This window comes from Chiloscyllium plagiosum, unplaced genomic scaffold, assembly GCF_037043375.1.
Source record: "Chiloscyllium plagiosum isolate Xiang-an unplaced genomic scaffold, Cpla_swu_hap1 HiC_scaffold_34, whole genome shotgun sequence".
Classification (NCBI taxonomy): Eukaryota; Metazoa; Chordata; class Chondrichthyes; order Orectolobiformes; family Hemiscylliidae; genus Chiloscyllium; species Chiloscyllium plagiosum.
Window position 1 is genome coordinate 10270693 of NW_028270172.1, and position 22807 is coordinate 10293499.

The window sequence follows — 22807 nt, forward strand, 5'->3', positions numbered from 1 at the left end:
TCTACATTTCTACGAAATACCTTCTGATTCTTCTAAACTCCAGTAAATATAGTCCTAACCAATAAACTCCAGTAAATATAGTCCTAACCAATTCGCTTTTTCTTTATACGTCAGTCCTGCCAATTTCAGGAATTGGTCTGGTATTTGAATGGTCTGGATGATAGTTGGGTGTCTTCACCATGATCATATTTCCAGGGTCAGATAAATAATTCGGAAAATCCCAAGTCTCTGTCTCAAGTGCAGAGTTGGAGACTTTCATAGAGGCTTCCAGGGGAATTTCAATCGGAAGGTCAAACCTCTCAGCCAATTCCCATGAAGAGCATATACAGCATGGAAACAGACCCTTCAGTCCAACTCATCCATGCCGACCAGATATCCGATGTGAATCTTGTCCCATTGGCCAGCATTTGGCCCATATCCCTCTAAACTCTTCCAATTCATATACCTATCCAGATGCCTTTTAGATGTTGTAATTGTACCAGTCTCCACCACTTCCACAGCTCACTCTGCTAGCTCCTGACATGCATGTCCAATCGTAAGACTGATTTGCAATGGTCCAGAAACCAGAAGATTTGAGAAGTTTTTGTGAAGTAGGTCAAGGGTCAAACATTGACTACAGCATTGGGGCTAACTCCCGCGTTCTTCGTCAGAACAATGCAATGAAATCTTTTGCATCCACCCGAGAGAGAAGGAGGGCTGTGGTTTAATGTCTTACACAGACATCAGTCCTTCTTAAAGTGCTGCATTCCCTCAGTACTGCATCAAAGTGTCGGCCTCGATTATGGGCTCAAAGCTGTAGAGTGGAGTTCAAGCCCCAGTATCTTATTCAGAGAGCACTGGGCTAAGCTAATGAGCACGACTGACAAGTTTGTGGATTCCACAGATACATTTGCCTGCTATTATCACAAACCACTGGAAAATAATTATGATTCTCTCGCAGTAATAGAATTTTTAAGCTTATTCAGTCGTTGAGACGCAGTTGCAGCGTTTATGAATGTTTACTGAGCACTTGAGAGGAGGCCAAATTAGATAGTTATCGTGGTGCTAATTTGTCTTATCTGTTCACAGTTGGTGTTCTTTTGTCCTTAATAGTTTCTCAGGGCTTGATGAAATAAGATAATCAGTTTATGTTAATGTAAAGGAATGATCGCCTCGTTCTATTTAAGCAGTAAATTCTGCTCCCAAGTTTTTCAGCTAAAAGGATTCTCTCCTTTGGAATTCTGTTGCAAACATTTTGGAATTTTGTAGAAGAGCGAAAATTGGGATGTGCTCCTTCTCGGGCCTCAATTTTGTCAGCCTGTTTGGTGCTTGTTCTCCATCTTAGGCAGTCCCTCAGAGATGAGGATGTTCACTTCCCCTCCACCTTGATGGGTTCAGAGGTGACTGACTAAGTCCCATTGCACGATCAGTGTGGACTACATGAGGGCCAAATGGTGTCTGAAGGGTGGGGGAGGGAGGGGTACGGGGTGGGGGGATTGGTGGTGACAGGATTTTTAGAGGTTTGTGCTCTCCCTCTGACATCATGTCAACATGTTCCTGGGTTTGGTGCTTTTCTGAAGAAGCCTTCTCCATTTTGGTAGGTGGTAGTCGGTGGGGATTGTTTGACCACTTCAAGGCTGTTGGGAGGGACATTCCTAAAGAGTTCCAATGTCTGGAGATCTCCTGTCACGACTGGGCTGTGAGTCCACTGTCTGGCATGAGGTATTAGAATGACATGTCATGCCTAGCTGTGTTGGGTTTGAGTGGTTCACTGATGGACATTTTGGTCCGGGCAAGTAACGATACTGTTGGAGCACCTTTCCTTCCACCAGGTGTGAAGGGGCTGCTGCTTCTCATAGTGCCTGTTGTGAGTTGTCTCAATCTTTGAATCATACAGGAGGACAGGATACTGGATAAATCTTATCTTGGTGAAGACTGGGTCAAAGGGGGAATGTATCATCATTTCAGCACTGCACCTCACCAGGATCCTAGTCAGGGACCAGCGTAGGGTACATCAAAGCCCATTAACTGTGGCCTAGGCTTCTAGGAGGTCCACTGTACTCAGGTTGGAGGTTGAGGGTGTCTGGGACCTGGGCCAGGAGCATCATTGGGGACCGCTGAGATTTTTCCCTGCTCCCCGTCCTCAGTAAATTACTCATAGTTCAACCTCCACCATCTTCAATCCGAAACCAAAATCAGTCTAACCACAACCACTGAGCTTCAATGTATAGATGTTGACTTGTGTGTGCGTTCACTCTCAAACTGAGATTCAGGTCATTGTCAGCTACCTCCCCAAAGTGGATGTGAAAATGGATCTTTTGTTGAGCACAATGTCAATGAATATTCTCTTCCAGCCAGCTCCCAAATTACTCCCCTCACTGACCTCACACCCAACCCTCCTCTTCCACACTGTTGGTGAAATCCTGGTCAATGTGGACCATTTTCCATATGTTGGTGTTTACCTCTGAATGATGTAGATGATGAAAATCATCATGGTGTCATTTGTGTTGGGGAAAAGAGGATTTTAACCCCATGATGTCTCACCCAAAATCCTCCTGACAATGCTCTCCTGTGATAGGAATTTCTGACTCCTCTTTTCCCTTCCTTGACATCTCCGTTTCCATTCCGGGGGATAGGCTAGTCAGGAATATCCATGACAAACCCACCGACCTTCATAGTTACTATGCATCCTTACACCCTCCTTTTTGTAAAGACTGTATTCCATTCTCTAAGTTCCTTGGTCTCCATCACATCTGTTCCTGATGGTGCCAACTTTTACAAGGAAACCTCTGAAATGTCTATCTTTTTCCTCAGTCAAGGATTCCCCATCATCATGGTTGTCAGGGTCCTTAGCCAAGTCCAATTCATCTCCCAATCTTTGGCCCTCATCCCCTACTCTTACCTCCCACAACAGTTGTTGGTTCCCATGGTCCTTACCACCCACCAGTATCCATATCCAGAGGATCATTTAGCTGCCACCTCCAGTGGGATGCCACAACCAGATTCCCATCCCCTCCCTTGTCAGCCTCCCCAAGGACCCTTCCCTCCGGGACACCCTGGTTTACTCTTCATCCATATCCAAAACCTCCCCACAGCTCCCCCGTACCTTCCCCTGCCCTCACAGAAAGTGTAACACCTGCCCATTTACTTCCTCCCTCCTCACCAAGGCCTCAGGCACACCTTCCAGGTGAAACAGTCCTTTACCTGCACTCCACTCAACCCAGCCTCTGCATTCACTGCTCACGAAGTGGTCTTCACTACATTGGGGAGACGAAATGCCAGCTGAGCAGTGGGGTGACGGAACACCTGAGTTCTGTCCGCAAAAATGACCCTGAGCGTCCTGCCACTTCAACACCTCACCCTGCTCCCTGGCCAACATCTCTGCCTCGGGCTTGCCGTATTGCTCCAGCAAAGCTCAGTGCAAGTTGGAAGAACAGCACCTTATTTTCCACTTGGGGGTCCTGCAGCCTTTAGGACTCAGTATCGAGTTTGAAAGTTTAGGGCCTGAGCACCTTCTCCCCTGTTCTTCTCCCAAACCCAAAACACTAGGCCTTGCTGCCATTGACAACCCATTATCAACTACCAATTGCTGGGAGTATTGATTCTCCCAGACTGACCTTTACCCACTCCTTCATCTGCCCAATCGCTGTTCTCGGTTTCTCTCAGCTTCATCTCCACCTGTCGTTTACTCCCCCCCAGCTTCAGCAAATATACCAAGTGTTTCTTTGTTACAATCAGTTCTGAAGAAGGGTGTCACTGGACCCGAAATGTTAACCCGGTTTCTCCTCACAAATGCTGCCACGCCTGCTGAGTTTCTCCAGCCATTTCTGTTTTTGACAGGAATCTCTGCTTTTCTCCCACCTGATGGTGCTGTTACCTCTTCATAACAAAGCAGTATTAAAAGGCAACTCATTATTAATCAAAGCAAAATGGTCCTAGAATCAACACTGAATTCAACAGCATTAGATCAGAAACCATGTTCATGGTTTTTCACCGTCTGTATCTTCTTTTCATCCTTTTTTTTCAGTCAGATCTGACTTTTATTCTGTGATCAACAGCTACTCTGGATCAATGCTTTGTCACTTCTCTACAGCCAGTAGAGTGTCTCAGTTGTTAGCACTGCTGCCTCACAGTATCAGGGACCTGGGTTCAATTCCACCCCCTTGGCACTGTCTGTGCGTAGTTTGCATGTTCTCCTTGCGTCTGTGTGGGTTTCCTCCAGGTGCTCTGGTTTCCTCCCACAGTCCAAAGATATATAGGTTAGTCATGGGAAATACAGGGGTAGTGTGCATCTGGGTGAAATGCTCTTCAGAGGGTCAGTGTGAAGTTGATGGGCTGAATGGCCTGCTTCCACATTGTAGGGATTCAGTGAGTTTGCTTCCCTTTTACCTTATGTTCTGTGGCACCTTTTGATCCCCAATCTGCCTCACCCTCTAACTTCCACCTCTGTCCTCATTTCTGAAGCAGAATTATACTGGATTTGAAACATTGCTTTGCTTTCCCTTTCCACAGATGCTGCCCGACCTGCTGAGTTTCTCCAGCACTTTCAGTTTTGTATTTATTCTGAATTGTTCCAAAGGTGGCTCATCAAAGTTACACTGCCTGTTCCAACAAACTCAGCTCAATGACTAGTATGTCCTCAGACTAACTGTTTTCACAGATAGACAAAATTATGATTTGATTGATTAAAATCAAATTTACCTTATTCAATTACATGACAACTCAGGATCTTACTGAATTCCACGATGGCCCATTATGTGTTCTGTAGAGATTTAAGGAATTAACGGGGATCTGATTGAAAGGTTTACAACCCTAACAGGGCTGGACAGACTAAATGCAACCAGGATGGTTTTCCTGGTCAGGGCATCACAGTTGCGGATATGGGATGGCTATTTAGGACTGAGTTGAGGAATCATTTCTCCACTCAGAGAATGGTGAGCTTGTGGAATTCAATACCACAGAAGACTGTGAAGGCCAAGTTGGGGGAGGGTCACAGAGTATGTTCAAGAAAGGGATTGATAAATGGTTACATATTAAAGTCATCAAGGGTCTGGAGAGGAAGTGGGAACATGGTGTTGAAATAGAGGATCAGCTATGACCTTACTGAGTGTTGGAGCAGGCTAAAAGGGCCAAATGGCCTACACCCTGCTCCTAGTTTTGGTGTATATGTGTATATGTTTGTGTGTGTGTGTGTGTGTATTTGTTTTGGTGCTGTGTATACGTGTCAGTTTGTGTACATGATAGATATCAATCAACAACGACTTGCATTCACATAGCATCTTTAAAGTAGAAACGCGACCCAAAGTGCTGGAGAGAAGTCTGAATCAAACCTTCCATTGAGGTATTTGAGGAGGTGTTATCAAAAGCTTGGTTAAATAGGTGTCTTATGGAGCATAGGCAAAAGTGAGGACTGCAGATACTGGAGATCAGAGTCAAGATGAGTGTGGTGCTAGAAAAGCACAGCAGGTCAGGCAGCATCTGAGGAGCAGGAAAATCAACGTTTTGGGCAGGACCCCTTCATCAGGAATGAGGCTGGGGCATGTTAAGATGAGGAGAGAGAGAGTGAATTCCACAGTTTAGGGACAAGGCAGCTTAAAGCATGGCCAACTGTGACAGAGTGATTAAAATCCAGGGGTATGATTCCAGAGCAAATGAAACCTTCGGGGGAAGGGAGGTTGGAGAAAAGGTGATAATCTGCAGGTAAAGCTATAACTCTTGCGTGAAGGCTGCAGCGAAGACAGCCAGAGGACAATGGGTGGGTGTGCCTCAGGAGAAAGTGACTGGTGCTACATTCACTGAGCAATAACGGTTCACCTGACTTGGTCCCGGGATGATGGGAATATTCAATGAAAAGAGAATGGGCAAAATTGGCTCTGTATTCTCTAGAGTTTCAAAGAACAAGAGATTATCTCATTGAAGCCTCCAAAATACTTAAAGGGATAGACAGGGTGGATGCAGCTAAGTTCTGAGGAATGGACACCTGACCCAAAGGGTTAACTTTGATTTCTCTCCACAGATGCTACTAGATTTGCTGAGCTTTTCCAGCAACCTTTGTTTTTGTTTTAGATGCAGGTAAGAATATTTCCCCTGGATGAGGAGTCGAGATCCAGGGATCACAATTTAAAAGTAAACAGGATGCCTTTCAACATTGAGATGGAAAAAAGTCATTTACTCAGAAACTTTTGAATCTTTGAAATTTTTGCTACAGTTGTATATTAGTGTGACGATGTTGCCCCTTTAACAAGGTTATTTTGTCGTTTTTTTTCAAGAGGGATTGTAAAGGCAGAGGTGCTGATCTGCCTGGATGGCTACTTTAAACAAAGGCAGGGAAGTGGCCAGTTCTCCCAGTTCAGGTTTTTCTAGTTTGATTTGTTTTAGCAGGCAGTCAGAAACAGCTGGTAGCAGAGAAGCTGTTACTGTGAAAAAAGGTTCCATGCTTCAACAGATGTTTCTTGCCTGACTCTCCTCTCTGCAATCTCTCCTGCCTGTAAGAACCTGTGTTTGAATTTATCATTTGCCAAGGGGTGTGTTTCTGGGATGTTGCGGGGATTAGAACAGCTCCTTCATTAGCCGATATCGTGTCACTTGGGTTTTCAAATAGTTGTTATTCTAAATTCTGTTTTATTTTGTTTGTATTTCAACCGTAGTGTGTAAATAAATTCTGTTTTGCTTAAAGCTGAGTGGTTTGACCAGCTGCATCACTCCTGGGATATCAACTTTACATCTGCCTTTAGAATAAAAAAAAAAGTCTGATCGACCTTCTTAAAATTTTGAGGGGGGTTTGGCCTGATCCATAACATTCAACAATAGAAACAATAAGTCTCCATAGACCCAGAAAAGTGTGGAGAATATTGTGTTGCCAACAGTTATGCTTAAACTGCCTGCTTCGTTCCAAGATAAAAAGCTTTTCTCTCAAAGATAACTAATTAACATTTCTACCTGAATACAAGGCTCACACGATTTACATTGTTACAGAGAAAGGTGCATAGGCAGCCGTTGTAACTATCAGGTTTTCCTGGAATATGCTGACGAACACCGATGGTGTTTGTAGTCTGCTTGGATCTGAGAGAGAGGGATTAGTAAGAGGTCAGAAAGTTTCTAACATTCATTATGAAGGAATATACATGGAAGCTTGGATTCAGATTTGTAAGAAGTTAAATTGAGGCTGGAAGAGTTGCCTATCTTGGGCTAGAGGGAGAACCTTTGGGAAAACAAAACCAACTTTATATAGTTTCAATGTGATTGATTTCCTCCGAAACTGTGCACTCTCAGGGTAGTTTTAAACAGCAGTTGTTTGCTTTGGGTTAGCGTACATCACGCCAGAACCCAAGATTTGCATGAAGATAAATGGAATCCTAAATAATCAACTGACAAGGCTACAAAATGAGAAAGGAGAATGTGAGGCCTCATTCCTGATGAAGCGTTCTTGCCCGAAATGTTGATTCTCCTGCTCCTCAGATACTGCCTGATCGGCTGTGCTTTTCCAGCATCACACACTCGATACAAAATGATATAGTGCACTATGAGTCTATTCTGACCATCAGGTCTGTGGTACCCCTTTAGAAGACAATTCAGATAGTCCCATTCTTTAGCTCTTTTACCATGATCATAAAATTTATCTCCTTCATGCATTTATTCAATTCTCTTTCACGGCTATAATTTCCATACCCTATCAACCACAACAGAGTGCATTACAGGAAAAAAAGCAAAGGTATACACTGCTGCAAAACAAATGTGGTCCTGAACTTGTTCATTTTGCACTCACTCAGGACAAACACCAAATTCCAAATGCCCAGCAATTCATACAACAGGAGAAGAGATTCGTTGACTCTGGTTGGATGACGCATGGAGAAAGCAACAAGCCCCAGGAGAGAGGCCAATGCAGTGTTGTAAAGATCCCTGTTTAGTTCTCCCCCTTCCTAAGTCAGCCTTGTATTATATATAATTGTACACAACCTGCCAATGGTGGTATAATCTTATGCCGGCCAAGATTACCCAGAGATGGGAAAGCATTGAGCCATTAGCCCAACATGGACCTATCTCCCTCCAGGTCCAGCCTCCGCCAAATGTCACAGTGAATGGGAGGTATAAGTACTTTGAATGATTGTCAAAATTTATTTATGAAAGAGTGAAGTGCTGATGATTTTTGTTTCAGTGTATTGCTGACCTACAAGGTCTCCAAAGTAAATTATTAGAATCGTAGAAACATAGAAAATTGATGCAGAAGTAGGCCATTCAGCCCTTTGAGCCTGCACCATTATTCAATATGCTCATGGCTAATCATGCAATCTCTGGATCCCATTCCCCCCCTCTTCCCAGATTCTGAGATCCCTTAAACTGCAAGGGCCACGTTCAGCTCCCTATTGAATATATCTAACAAATTGGCCCCAACAGCTTCCTTTGGGAGAGTATTCCACAGGCTCGCAACTCTCTGAATGAAGAAAGTCTTCCTCATCTCGGTCCTGAATGATTTACTCCTTATTCTTAGACTGAGACCCCTTGTTCTGGACTTCCCCAACATTGGGAACACTCTTCTTGCAGCTAGCCAGTCCAGTCCCATCAGGATTTTATATGTTTCTATGAAACCACACCCAATTCCTCTAAATTCTAGCAAGTACAAGTCCATTCGATCCAGTCTTTCCTCATATGTCAGTACTGCCATCCCGGGAATCAGTCTGGTGAATTTTCGGTGGACTCCCTCAATAGCAATCATGTCCTTCCTCAGAATAAAAGACCAAAACTGCATGCAATACTCAAGGTGGCGCCTCACCAAGGCCCTGTATAACTGCAGCATGACATCCTTACTCTTAATGTGTGCAGTTAATGTGTACTGGACATTCATATCATATCCACTGTTTCCGTCAAGTTATCGAAGAGACATTCCATATGATCGTGACAACATTTCTGTCATCAGAGTGGAATATATTCAAGCCTAAGTTTAAAGGATCCTTTTATATCTTTATTTTTTATAAAGTAGCATTTATCTGAAAGCTCATTTGTGTCTATCTTAAATTAGGAGTGCAGCGAGATAAATCCACCACATGCGAATCAGACCCAGCCAGTGAGTGCAGAAGATTTCCGATCACTTGGCCAGGCAGATGCCAGAGGGAAGGTAGCTTCAGATCGACTGTGTATGTCTGAGCCAGCAGACTATGGTAAGATTATGTTGAACAATTGCATGTACATCTATTCCATTTAAAACGTACATTAGGCAGCTTAGCACCATTACAGGATGAGAGGTAGTAAATGGGACCTAAGATTGTTGGGGTGCAGGCTTTTCAGACTAAGTTGAGAGGATAAAGGAAATATAGTTACATAATCTTCACCCAACAATGATGTGGAAAGCCTATGGAACTACAGTAGGACATTTGTCCAAGAATCTAAGTGTGTTCTGAACCCAATCACAATGGCAGCATGGAGCCATTGATGATGAGAATGAGAATATTCTCACTGAAACTTTTGGGTACTGCGAGCCAGTGTACCCCATTGTTGATCGCTCCAGGTTTTAGGGTGAAATACCATTGATTCCTATAGTGCAAGTTTTCGGCACTCTTGCTGAAGTTTACCATGGAATAAAATTCCACTGTCCATCAATCAAGAAATCTTTGGAATAAGCTCTCTTTCATTTTTGATCTGTTTACTGAGTTTAACTGAAGTGTGGCAGCTGCATGCTAAAATATAAATTGAAATGTATCTGTTGTGACTGACCGAGAGGGATTTAGAAAGGGAGAGGTCGATGACCCTGTCACATCACAGTCCATGTGGGTGATAGTACTTGATGCTGGGAGATTGGGTTTCCAGGATTTTAACGCAATATGATGCAGGAAAGTGATCTGTGTCTATGCCAGGATTTTCTAGGTGGTGGAGGTCACAGGTATTTGGAGATGTTGCCAAGCATACTCTGGCAAGTTGCTGCAGTGCATCCTGGAGATGGTACGTGCTGCAAACACTGCCCAATTGCAGAAGATCATCTCCTGGCACTGGTGTGCCACTGCATTTAAGCATGCTAATGGGCTCCAACTCTAATTATTCTCCAAAGCATAGCTTCTTGAGTCCAAGGTGTTTCTGTAGGACCTCTTTATTTGCATCTCAGCAAATAGACACATTCTCAAGATTGCTGGAGAGATTCTGCTTCCTTCCAGCTCATTCTAAATAACCATCAATCGATGGAGGTAGCCAGATCATTGCCCATGCAGTGAATCAAAGGATATAGGTTCTTAAATTTAATTAGCGAAACTAGAATATAAAGCTAGTCTCACTGATTGTCATAAGAACACATCTGGTGCCCTTTAGGGAAGAAAATCTGCCATCCTTACCTGGTCTGGCCTACATGTGACTCCAGACACCCAATGACATGGTTGACTTTAACTGTCTTCTGAAATGATTTAGCAAGCTGCTCAGCTCCAGGGGTTTTAGGGATGAACATCTAATACTGGCCATGTCAGTGATACCCACAATGTCATGAAAGAATAATACAAGTGTGTGGAGAAGTAAACCCCATGGGTTCCATTGTTTGCCCCAGTAAGTTAAAGGAGAGAGTGAGGACTGCAGATGCTGGAGAGTCAGAGTTGAAAAGTGTGGCAGGTCAGGCAGCATCTGAGGAGCAGGAGAGTCGATATTTCGGGCATAAGTCCTTCATCAGGAAGGGATTCACATTCCTGATGAAGGGCTTATGCCCGAAATCTGGACTCTCCTGTTGCTTGGATGCTGCCTGACCAATCAGTTAAACCAATACCAAAGATTAGGGCTTCAAGTTTCACTTGAATTTCAATGATTAAATATAAACAGACTCCTCATCCTGTGAGTGAATAAAGAAAAACAAAGTACAGTTAATAAATTTACAAGGTATGTATTCCATAGTGTTTAATTTGTGGCTAAGAAAACTGACTTCTCCAATCAAACCAGGAAAGTGGTGCTATCATTTTCAGCTAGTTATTTCAGTTATTTAAAACTCACAGATGGTGAATTATGGATACTTAATTCTCAGTTTTCCTAATCAAACCACACCATTATATCACTCTTAATATACTGAGGAGGATTTCCGAGATCAAAAATCATGTTTCTAAATGCTGCTTGATTGTGTGAGTTCAGATTTTAATCAGCCAATATGTAAATTAGTGAGCAGAAACTTGAGAGTAATTCTTCTCAGAGGATGTAATTTTTACCTGAATTGTAATTGCTCCAAGACACTCTGGGAGAGAGATGCTGCTTTTTGTAAAATCTGCTATTTGGACACATTCCTTCAACGTAGTAGGTTTCCAATGTGAAAATGGTTCTGGTAAAACTCCACATCAGAGTCAGTTTTGTATTTTGTAAGTGAATTTGCCACTGTGTCCAACTACAGGACAGTCTGGCAACCAAAATAGCCTTCTACCTTGCAAATTATTGAGTGTGGTGTCCACTTGCTCATACCTGCCATCCTCTGCACAGCTCAGACCACTCGTGGTAGTTGTGTGAACTAGTGAGGGATTTTCCTACAAGATTAATCTCAAATAAGTTATACACATCACGGTTCTGTGTATCTGATTTTAGCTTCATTCATTGTTCCTTTCTTTCAACTGTTTTGTTAATCTGCAAACTTTCTACCTTTCTTTCTACCTGGGCATTAGGTTTGATAGTGGGAGGTGGAGTGTGGAGGGAGCTGTTGGGTTACAATGAGAAGGTTTCACAAAGTCTTGCTCGGTTTAAGAACAAGATCCAATTTTCAGAAGGATTTGGAGCAGAAGCAGGCCACTCAGCCCCTCTAGTCCATACTCCCATTCAATCAGCTCATGGCTGACCTGACTACACCTGTACTCAATAACCTTTCCTCACACTCCTATGTCTTATAGTTTTAGTAGGTTCTTGATTGTCAAGGGGATCGGAGGTTATGGGGAGAAAGTGGAAGAATGGGGTTGAACAAGCTTCTCAGCTATGATTGAATGGTGGATTAGACTCAATGGGCCAAATGGCCTAATTTTGGCTTCTATGTCTTATGGTCACACCCGTGCCTAGCAGGAATCTATCTACTTTGCCTTAAAATTTTCAAAGACTTCACACCCATTGCCTTTTGAGAAAGGTGTCCCAAATCCTGGAGAGCATTCCAATTTATTGAGTTATTTCTGGTTAGTACAGGTGACTAGACTGAGAGGCTGCTGTCAGTTATGGTGACTGGGTCATAGCCAGTAAGTGGAAAGGCAGTGGGATTATACATTGGACAGTTGTTGATAGGATTGCTGCAATGCTTGGTAATCTGGGGTAGGATGAATCCCGGTTTAAGAGAGGCTGTTTGATGGTGCGAAGATGGGTGACAGTGCTCCTGATCCTCTCGGTACACAGTCATGGCCATAAAGTCATTCATATGCTCCATCCATTCGTGTTATGCTTTAGTTGCCACACTACCAGCACTGAACAGTTGAAAGACCCAAAAATGTTTTACTTCTGGACCTGTGTCTGGACAGCATGCTCATTATCTGCCCTCTGACATTTCCAGGTGGGCTAAAATCCATCTCTTACTTCGCCCATTCACCCATCTGCCCCACCCATCCTGGGGTGGGTTTAGGAGTTAAAATAATGTCCACATTGAACACCAGTGTTAGATATACCTTCCTTTACTGTAAAGAAATGTGTTTTAAACCAGCATTATTTAGGCACCAGGTGTGATCTTTTTCTGCTCATTTCATGCACTAGCAATTCTTGGTCTTCGAAAGAGATTGCCAATTTAAACAGAATAGAAAGTAATTTTATGCAGCAGCCCAGTTCCCAGTGGATGCAGGATTGAGTCTGTCCCACTTCATTTCAGCTTGAGCACTCTAACCAACACTAAATGAACGTACTCAGCCCAGAGGGCAGGGCTGAATGAGTCAGTATTCAAATATGCACTGTACCTGTCTGTTCAGCATTGTTTTAAAGAATATGTTTCCATTGCAATATGTCTGTGTCTGATACGTCATATGCACTAACCTGTGAATTCTGGCTCTCAGCTTTAGAAACTCTATAAAACAATCTCATTGGAATATGGTCCTCACAGCACTTGGTAAGATGTACCCAGGTCTATAGAAAGCATTTACTCACCACTGGCTCTGCTATTCTTAATGCTATGTAGTCATCTCTGGTCTGACCAGAGGCTATCTGAACCATCATTCTGAACTCCAAGGCACAAAATAAATACTTAAGCCTTTGAAGACAGTGTAGACCGGAGGCACAGGGCATGATACCTGGCATTGGAGTTCAAAGGAAAGGCACAAGCTTTTCAGTATGGACTGGATATGTCTGAGATGATCTTATAGGAGGTGTACAAGACAGCAAACATACCAAACCTAGAGAATGTTTATCAGTTAAATCAAGAGAGTAGAGCAAAGGGCCACAAATTCAAACTGGGAGAAGACAAATTTAGGAATTATATCTGGAAGCTCTTTGCATGAAGCATGATTAACACTTATAGGAACACATTGGAACAGGAGTAGGCCCTTTAGTCCCTCAAGACTGATCCACCATTCAATGACACTATGGCTATTCTGTTGCCTAACTCCATACAGCTGCCTTTGGCCCATATCCTTTAATACTTTTCCTTAATAAAAATTTATGTATCTCAGATTTCAAATTAACAACTGATCCAGCATCCACTGTCATTTGTGGAAGGGAGTTCCAAATCTGTGCATCCTTTGAGTGTGGAAGTGCTTTCTAACATCTCTCCTGAACAGCCTGGCCCTAATTTGCAGACTATCCCTTAGTTCTAGAATTCTCAAGCAGTGGAATTAGTTTATCTTTATCTACCCTGTCTTTTCCTGTTAATATTTTGAAGACTTTGATCAGATAACCTCTTAACCTTCTAAATTCTAGAGAAAATAGGCCTAATTTATAGAATGTCTCTTCATAACTTAACCCCTGATGTCAAACCTCCATTGTACTCCCTCCAAGGCCAATATATCCTTCCACAGGTGTGGTGTGGTGCCCAGACCTGCTCAAGGTGCCCCAAGTGGGCCCTAACCAGGGTTTTGTATAACTGCAGCATAACCTCAGCATCCTTGTTCTCCTCTCCTCTAGGTATAAAGGCCAGCTTTCCATTAACATTTTGGATTATTTTCTACTTCTGATTGTGATATTTTAAAGATTTATGCACCTCAACTCCCAAATCTCTTAAAACAAACATTGATAATTAAAAATGGAACATCCAGGAATCCCTTAAAAAACAATAGCTTGATGCAATGAGGAGGAGAACCTCAGGTTTATTGAGTGAATGGACCAAGTTGGTTGGGATATCCTTCATCTGTACTTATCTAATGACAAATATAAAGGTTTTCATCACCTCTAGCTGACATTCTTTACAGACACTAGGAGGACAGGAATAGGCCACTCAGCTCTGTGAACCTCTGTTGCCACCTACCTAGATCGTGGCTGAAATAAAAGTAGAGTGCAGTGGCAATACAAAACGAGTAAGTGCTGGAGAAACCCAGCAAATCTGGCAGCAACTGTGGAGCGACAAACAGAGTTAATGTCTCAAGTCTGAAAAAACATTTCTTCAGGTTGTTCTTCCCTGAATTGGCCTCAGTGAGGCTGTCACTAAGCACTGATGACTACCTACCGCATGCCAACAGGCAGCTTTGCCAATGGTTCCCAATCGTCCTTCCACAACAAAGTGGCTCAGAGACATGAAGGAGCTGGGAAGCTGATTTCCTGGCTGCCGAAGAAGATCAGAAGGCTCAGAGGAAGTCATTTTGGACTCAAAACGCTAATTCTGTTTCTCTGCTTTGCTGCCAGGCCTCTGAGGTTTCTTCAGCACTTTCTGTTTAGATTGTGGTCAATCTGTACCTCAACTCCAAAATATCTGCCATCACACCACATCCCTCAATCTCTCTCACCTCACGCAAGTCTTTCAATCACAGGTTTTGAATTGGGATTGAACTCAGCAATCACAACCCATTGTCATTGGAGTTTCAGACGTCTCTTGCTCTTTATATGAGTACATTTTTGTTTCTTTTTCTGAAAACTCAGACTAAATAAACTTTCCAGTCCCGAGTTGGCTAGGAGATTGCAGGAATAAATGCAGGCAAGCATCACTGAAAAGGTTGTGGATCTCTATCAATGCAGGTTGTCATAGCAATGGCAATTGCCAAAGTAGCAAACCAATGGTGAACTTGGTTGGAGGAAAGTTCAGGAAATGAATAATACTTTACAGATATTTTCTAACCAATCTGTTCAGAGATATTATTGCACATCTCTGATCAGGTGGGACTTGATATCAGATCTCCTGATCCAGATGCAGGGATGCTGCCACTATGCCGTAACAGCTCTTGTTTGAATACAATGAGAGAGAAGAAGAGCTAATTCTATGAAGCCCATATGGATCAGAATAATGAAGTAAAGAACCAGGTTATAATGATTAGTAGCAACAAAATTAAACGTACAGTATTAGAAACAGTATCACAATTACAGTATATGACAAAGTCCTTTTGTATCAGTTTTAGCATACCAGCTGTTCTCTTTTGTCACTTTAAATTGAAGCACAAGGTGATTTTTGAAAACAAATCATATTTGGGATGTGGGCGTCACTGGCTGGCCAGCATTTATTTCCCGTTGTGGTTGCTCTGACAAAGGTGGTGATGAGCTGCCTTTCTGAACTATTGCAGCCTATTTAGTGTAGGGACACCCACAATGCCCTTAGGAAGGCAATTCCAGGATTTGACCCAACAACAGTGAAGGAACGGTGATATATTTCCAAGTCAGGATGGTGAGTGGCTCAGAGGGTAGCTTGCAGGTGATGGTGCTCCCATGTATCTGCTGCCCTTGTCCTTCTCAATGGAAGTGGGTGCGGGTTTGAAAGATGCTGATGAAAGAGCTTTGGTAAATTTCTGCAGTGCATCTTGTAGATTGTATGCACTGCTGCTACTGAACGAAGATTGCAGAATTAATTAAGAAATGATATGTTAGAAATCAAATGTTTTGTTCCGTCGAGTTAGTGCTTCTTCAATAGCTTTGTAGAAGTGTCATGATGGGGAGGTACTGGTGTTGGACTGGGGTGGACAAAGTCAGAAGTCACACGATGAGGGAGCAATGCTCTGAAAGCTTGTGATTTCAAATAAGCCTGTTGGACTACAACCTGGTGTCATGTGACTTCTGACTTTACAGAAGTATGGGAGGGCAATCTATAATGTGTGCACACAAGAAATCAAAGGCACTGCACTGTGGCTGTGTTATCAGCCTTGAGGTGACCTGCTGCTGCTATTTCATGAGGCTCAGAGTTTTCAGAGTCTCAAACCTTTCACAGCTGTCGACCAAGAGAGGAGGCAGACTGAACAGTGAAATGAAGAGAATATGTCAGCAGTATCTTCAAGGCTGAGATGTCCTCAGTGCTGATTTCTGGATAATTGAAGAGGGTTTAATAAAACCTTCAGCAAGAAGGGCTGCGTAGAACGTTCACCTGTGACAAACTTGTGAAAGGTGGTGACTGATGCAGAAGCAAGACAATGTACTCGACATATCAGATTGATTAAGGCTGCAAGAAAATAGAAGGCTGTCAAGTTGCCTGCAAAGATACCAATGGGATTGGAAAATAGAATTTAATCAGACACATTTTTCAATACCAAGGAGAAAATTGTGACCCTGGGAGAATAAGAATAGGAAAGAGGAAGACTTGCATTTTTATTTCATTAACACTGAACACCTTGAAGCAGCCAGTGATTAACTTTCTACAGTCTGTCCGCTATTGGAATGTAGGAACCAGGGCAGCTAATATGTACACAGATTATGACCAAAATATCTTTTTTAAAAAAATGTTGATTGAGGCACAAGTATCGTAATTCCTGTTTTTCATTGAGATGATTCCATGGAATCTTTTGCATCTTTTAGAGAGTAGAAGCTTGGCCAGAGTTGGGGTATGTAAATCATAAGAAAGATGGGCTTTGGAGGCTTCTTAACTAAGGAATATTGATAACCAGGTGTTCAAGAAATATAGGATGGCAAAGTATTGCGCTGTTTATCTGGAGCTGGACTAGAATTTAATGAGGAAAGGACAAAAAGAACAAAGAGTCATAGAGTCATACAGCACGGAAACAGGCCCTTTGATCCAATTCACCCATGCCAACTAGCTTTCCCAAGCTAAACTAGTCTCATTTGCCTATATAGTTTGAAATTCATCCTATTCGTGAACCTGTCCAAATCTCTTTTAAATATTGTAATTGTACCAGCCCACACCACCTTCTCTGGCAGCTCGTTCCATACCCTCTGTGTGAAAAAGTTGCCCCTCAATCACCTTAAAACTATGCCTTCTAGTTTTGGACTCCTCTATCCTTGGGAAAAGACCATTTACCCTATCCATGAGCCTCATGATCTTATAAACATCTCCAAGGTCACCCCTCAGCCTCTGATACTCCAGGGAAGAAAGTTCCAGCCTATCCAGCTTCTCCTTATAACTCAAACCCTTCAATCTTGGTAACATCTTTGAAAATCTTTTATGCACCCTTTCCAATGCAATAATATGCCTCAAAATGAAAAGATACTGGTTGTGGGATAATTTTCTACAGTACATTTAAAGGTGAGTTTCTAGTCCTTAGGAATATGGACAGTTGGAATTAAACAATAGTGTTGATGTCCCAAGTGTTGATTTCCTGTCTCCACCCTGCCATATTTTTGTGGAAGTGGAATGGGCGAGCAGTAGGATGGTTACCCATTGGCATGCAGTGGGTCACCATGACAACTCATCAACAGCCTGAGTGGTGCCAATTAAAGGAGGCATTCAGGTTAACAGGGACCAGCTTCCTGGTGGCAGGCCAGGAGTGAAGCACAGTTCCCCAGGTAGAACAGGCACAAGCCATCCCTGTGGAGAAGTTTTCTCCCTCACTGCCACCATCCTACAGCTCCAGTAAGATGTGGCTCTCAAGTCCACATCCATCTGCTCTGATAGCAGAATCGAATAAACATCTTATTGACCTACAAATAGGATGCAGGCTTAACCCATTTGGCTCTTCAAGCCTACCTTTCCATTTAGTAAGATCACAGCTGATCAGAATATGCACACAGAGACTCCACATTCCCTGCCTAACCCCCAATACCCAAATACTCCATTTCCTTTACTGTCTCAAGCTTTAAAGTTCTATTGTTGAGGAACGAGATATTTTGTTAAAACTTTTCACCTTGCATTCCTTAGGACAATTTGCAAGAATATTGTTTTAAGGGGAAACCAATATTCAAAATTTGCATGATTTAAATTTGCAAGTTAAATTTAAAGTGTAAACGAAGATTGGGTTGGGATATCTGGTCGGCATGGACGGGTTGGACTGAAGGGTCTGTTTCCATGCTGTACATCTCTATGACTCTATGCTCTATAATTAACTGTCATAATCAATAATTGGTGCATTTTCCATTTTAAAAAAACCTTTGAACAATCAGAAACTGATTTCCAACAAATCAGCATGCTTCTTTCATACATTATTCCCCTTAAATCTAAACTAACCCCTTCAATAGAATTTTTTTTACCAATTGTTCTAAATAGTGCAAGAGGTAATATTCCAATGAAGTGTGTCTTTTTTTTCAGCAATACTCAAGTTCTGACCTACCAAACAAGTATTTGAGAATTTTGATTGATTCAGCATTTACAACCTTTCAGAAAGCAATGCCATGAGTCCCAGCTGCCCCTTTGTTTGTGATGACATCCTAATTCCTCTTTGAAAGATCCGAACTCTAATTTTGTTCTGCCTGTCACTTTTTAATAAACAGACATTGTTTATGTGGGTGGCTGCACTTTTTCAGATATACCTCTGTTAATATTCCCTCGCCGAGAGAGTATTTAGTTTGAGATCAGAGCGCATCAGAGCACGAATAGCATTTTTATCTTCCTTTCAAAAGGAAAGTACCATTTACCATGTAACACCTGACTGACTCAGTTATGAGCATTTCTACCTTCAAGTAAAACTCGGATTTGGTTGTTAATGAGCTGTGAGAATACCTCAACTTTATCTTTCAATCCCACCTGCCCCTCTTGTATGTTCCATCTGTCTGCCCTTTCAGTCTACATTCTGAGAGATCACACCAGTGTCTATTTTAATTAACCTGCTGTTTCGGGTTTGCTGCGATCAAGAGGAATAAAATATTAATTTTCAGCCTTTGTCACATTCAAGACTTCAGCAATGATTTAGCAGAAGCTTTGACAAACTGGACACTTTGACAGAAGCTGTATGTCTGATTATCTCAAATGTCCCAGGAGTAAAAACTATGTGGTTTGTACCTGGTATTTGGGTGCTGTCAGTAAGTATAAGATCTCCAATACTTCACGTGTGCTGAGCACACTTTTCCAACAGGTTATGTCAGATGCTATATTGATGAGGGCATTATCCTGTGTGTAGTGACCATGACGGCAGCTGGAAATGTGCAAATCAAATATGCAATTGACATTGCAAAGTTAATTCGATGCCAGTGGTACCATTTGGAGCTCAGTGTACCAGCTAACACCCTCGTAACCTCACACAGCTGAACACACATTTAGCAGCAGGAAGGGTTCCCACCAGTGCTATTTAAAGGAATCATCAGCTGCTGGCAGGTTAGTTGCTGGCTGGTTTCTGTTTCTTCCTTCTTCTGTTGCCTTAATTCTCAGTGTGTTTGGTGCTTTCTATAATTGAGTAATGGAGAATTCTGCAGGGAAAAGACTGCGGAATGGACTGAGGTACATTCCACATTTTTGGATGCACAAACCTGATGGGCCAAATGGCCTTCCTCTCTGCTATAACATTGCTATGATTTTGAGAGTGGTTTGGCAAGTGCTGAAGGACTTTGTCCTGACTTCAAAGTTTGTGAACAAACCTACTGCTCTCAGACACAAAGCTTTCTCCCTTGCAAAACTACATGATTTGGGGAATGTAGAGACCACACAAAGCAGGACAAAGGAGGAGGTGAGAGTGTGGGCTGCGTTTATTCTTCAGTGAGGATGGTCTCACTGAAATCAATCTCTGTTGCAGTATATCCTCAAAGCAAAGACTGCATTGCCAATGGCTGTGAAGGAGATTGTAGTATTGAGCTTGGAGTTGGAAATACTTTGAAACATGTTATAGAATCATAGAGTCTTAGGGATGTACAGCAGGGAAACAGACCCTTCGGTCCAACCCGTCTATGCTGACCAGATAGCCCAACCCAATCTAGTCCAACCTGCCAGCACCTGGCCCATATCCCTCCAAACCCTTCCTATTCATATATCCATCCAAATGCCTCTTAAATGTTGCAATTGTATCAGCATCCATCACATCCTCTGGCAGCTCATTCCATACACGTACCACTCTCTGCGTGAAAAAGTTGCCCCGTAGGTCTCTTTTATATCTTTCTCCTCTCACCCTAAACCTATGCCCTCTAGTTCTGGACTTCACGACCCCAGGGAAAAGACTTTGTCTATTTATCCTATCCATGCCCCTCATAATTTTGTAAACCTCTGTAAGGTCTCTCCTCAGTCTCCGACGCTCCAGGGAAAACAGCCCCGGCCTGTTCAGCGTCTCCCTGTAGCTCAAATCCTCCAACCCTGGCAACATCCTTGTAAATCTTTTTTGAACCCTTTCAAGTTTCACAACATCTTTCTGATAGGAAGGAGACCAGAATTGCACGCAATATTCCAAAGTGGCCTAACCAATGTCCTGTACAGTCGCAATATGACCTCCCAACTCCTGTACTCAATACTCTGCCCAATAAAGGAAAGCAAACCAAACGCCTTCTTCACTATCCTATCTACCTGCAACTCCACTTTCAAGGAGTTATGAACCTGCACTCCAAAGTCTCTTTGTTCAGCAACATTCCCTAGGACCTTACTATTAAATGTATAAGTCCTGCTAAGATTTGCTTTCCCAAAATGCAGCACCTCGCATTTATCTGAATTAAACTCCATCTGCCACTTCTCAGCCCATTGGCCCATCTGGTCCAGATCCTGTTGTAATCTGAGGTAATCCTCTTCGCTGTCCACTACACCTCCAATTTTGGTGTCATCTGAAAACTTACTAACTGTACCTCTTTTGCTCGAATCCAAATAATTTATGTAAATGGCAAAAAGTAAAGGGCCCAGCACCGATCCTTGTGGCACTCCACTGGTCACAGGCCTCCAGTCTGAAAAACTACCCTCCACCACCACCCTCTGTCTTCTACCTTTGAACCAGTTCTGTATCCGAATGGCTACTTCTCCCTGTATTCCATGAGATCTAACCTTGCTAATCCGTCTCGCATGGGGAAACCTTGTTGAACGCCTTACTGAAGTCCATATAGATCACATCTACTGCTCTGCCCTCATCAATCTTCTTTGTTACTTCTTCAAAAAACTCAATCAAGTTTGTGAGACATGATTTCCCATGCACAAAGCCATGTTGACTATCCTGAATCAGTCCTTGCCTTTCCAAATACATGTATATCCTGTCCCTCAGGATTCCCTCCAACAACTTGCCCACCACCAAGGTCAGGCTCACCAGTCTATAGTTCCCTGGCTTGTCTTTACTGCCCTTCTTAAACAGTGGCACTATGTTTTCCAACCTTCAGTCTTCCGGCACCTCACCTGTGACTATCGATGATAAAAATATCTCAGCAAGAGGCCCAGCAATTCTCTCGCTTCTCACAGAGTTCTCGGGTACACCTGATCAGGTCCTGGGGATTTATCCACTTTTAACCATTTCAAGACATCCAGCACTTCCTCCTCTGTAATCTGGACATTTTGCAAGATGTCACCATCTATTTCCCTACAGTCTATATCTTCCATATCCCTTGCCAAGGTAAATACTGATGCAAAATACTCATTTAGTATCTCCCCCATTTTCTGTGGCTCCACAGGGAAAGGCCGCCTTGCTGATCTTTGAGGGGCCCTATTCTCTCCCTAGTTACCCTTTTGTCCTTAATGTATTTGTAAAAACTCTTTGGATTCTCCTTAATTCTATTTGCCAAAGCTATCTCATGTCCCCGTTTTGACCTCCTGATTTCCCTCTTAAGTATACTCCTACTTTCTTTATACTCTTCTAAGGATTCACTCGATCTATCCTGTCTATACCTGACATATGCTTCCTTCTTTTTCTTAACCAAACCCTCAATTTCTTTAGTCATCCAGCATTCCCTATACCTACTAGCCTTCCCTTTCACCCTGACAGGAATATACTTTCTCTGGATTCTTGTTATCTCATTTCTGAAGGCTTCCCATTTTCCAGCCGTCCCTTTACCTGCGAACATCTGCCTCCAATTAGCTTTTGAAAGTTCTTGCCTAATACCGTCAAAATTGGCCTTTCTCCAATTTAGGACTTCAACTTTTAGATCTGGTCTATCCTTTTCCATCACTATTTTAAAACAAATAGAATTATTGTCGCTGGCCCCAAAGTGCTCCCCCACTGACACCTCAGTCACCTGCCCTGCCTTATTTCCCAAGAGTAGGTCAAGTTTTGCACCTTCTCTAGTAGGTACATCCACATACTGAATCAGAAAATTGTCTTGTACACACTTAAGAAATTTCTCTCCATCTAAACCTTTAACACTATGGCAATCCCAGTCGATGTTTGGAAAGTTAAAATCCTCTACCATAACTACCTTATTATTCTGACAGATAGCTGAGATCTCCTTACAAGTTTGTTTCTCAATTTCCCTCTGACTATTGGGGGGTCTATAAATACAATCCCAATAAGGTGATCATCCCTTTCTTATTTCTCAGTTCCACCCAAATAACTTCCCTGGATGTATTTCTGGGAATATCCTCCCTCAGCACAGCTGTAATGCTATCCATTATCAAAAATGCCACTCCCCCTCCTCTCTTGCCTCCCTTTCTATCCTTCCTGTAGCATTTGTGTCCTGGAATATTAAGCTGCCAGTCCAGCCCATCCCTGAGCCATGATTCTGTAATTGCTATGATATC

The 22807-nt window shown here is 42.7% G+C and overlaps 1 protein-coding gene across 1 annotated transcript in view; it reads left to right on the forward strand.

Annotated features, from left to right (window-relative positions):
* The window catches only part of nek11 (NIMA-related kinase 11), a 298330-nt gene that overhangs the window by 169856 nt on the left and 105667 nt on the right, over positions 1 to 22807 (forward strand). The window contains exon 13 of the mRNA XM_087978482.1: positions 8996 to 9134. Coding sequence (XP_087834608.1) covers positions 8996 to 9134 — 139 coding nt within the window. The remainder of the gene's footprint in view (positions 1 to 8995; positions 9135 to 22807) is intronic.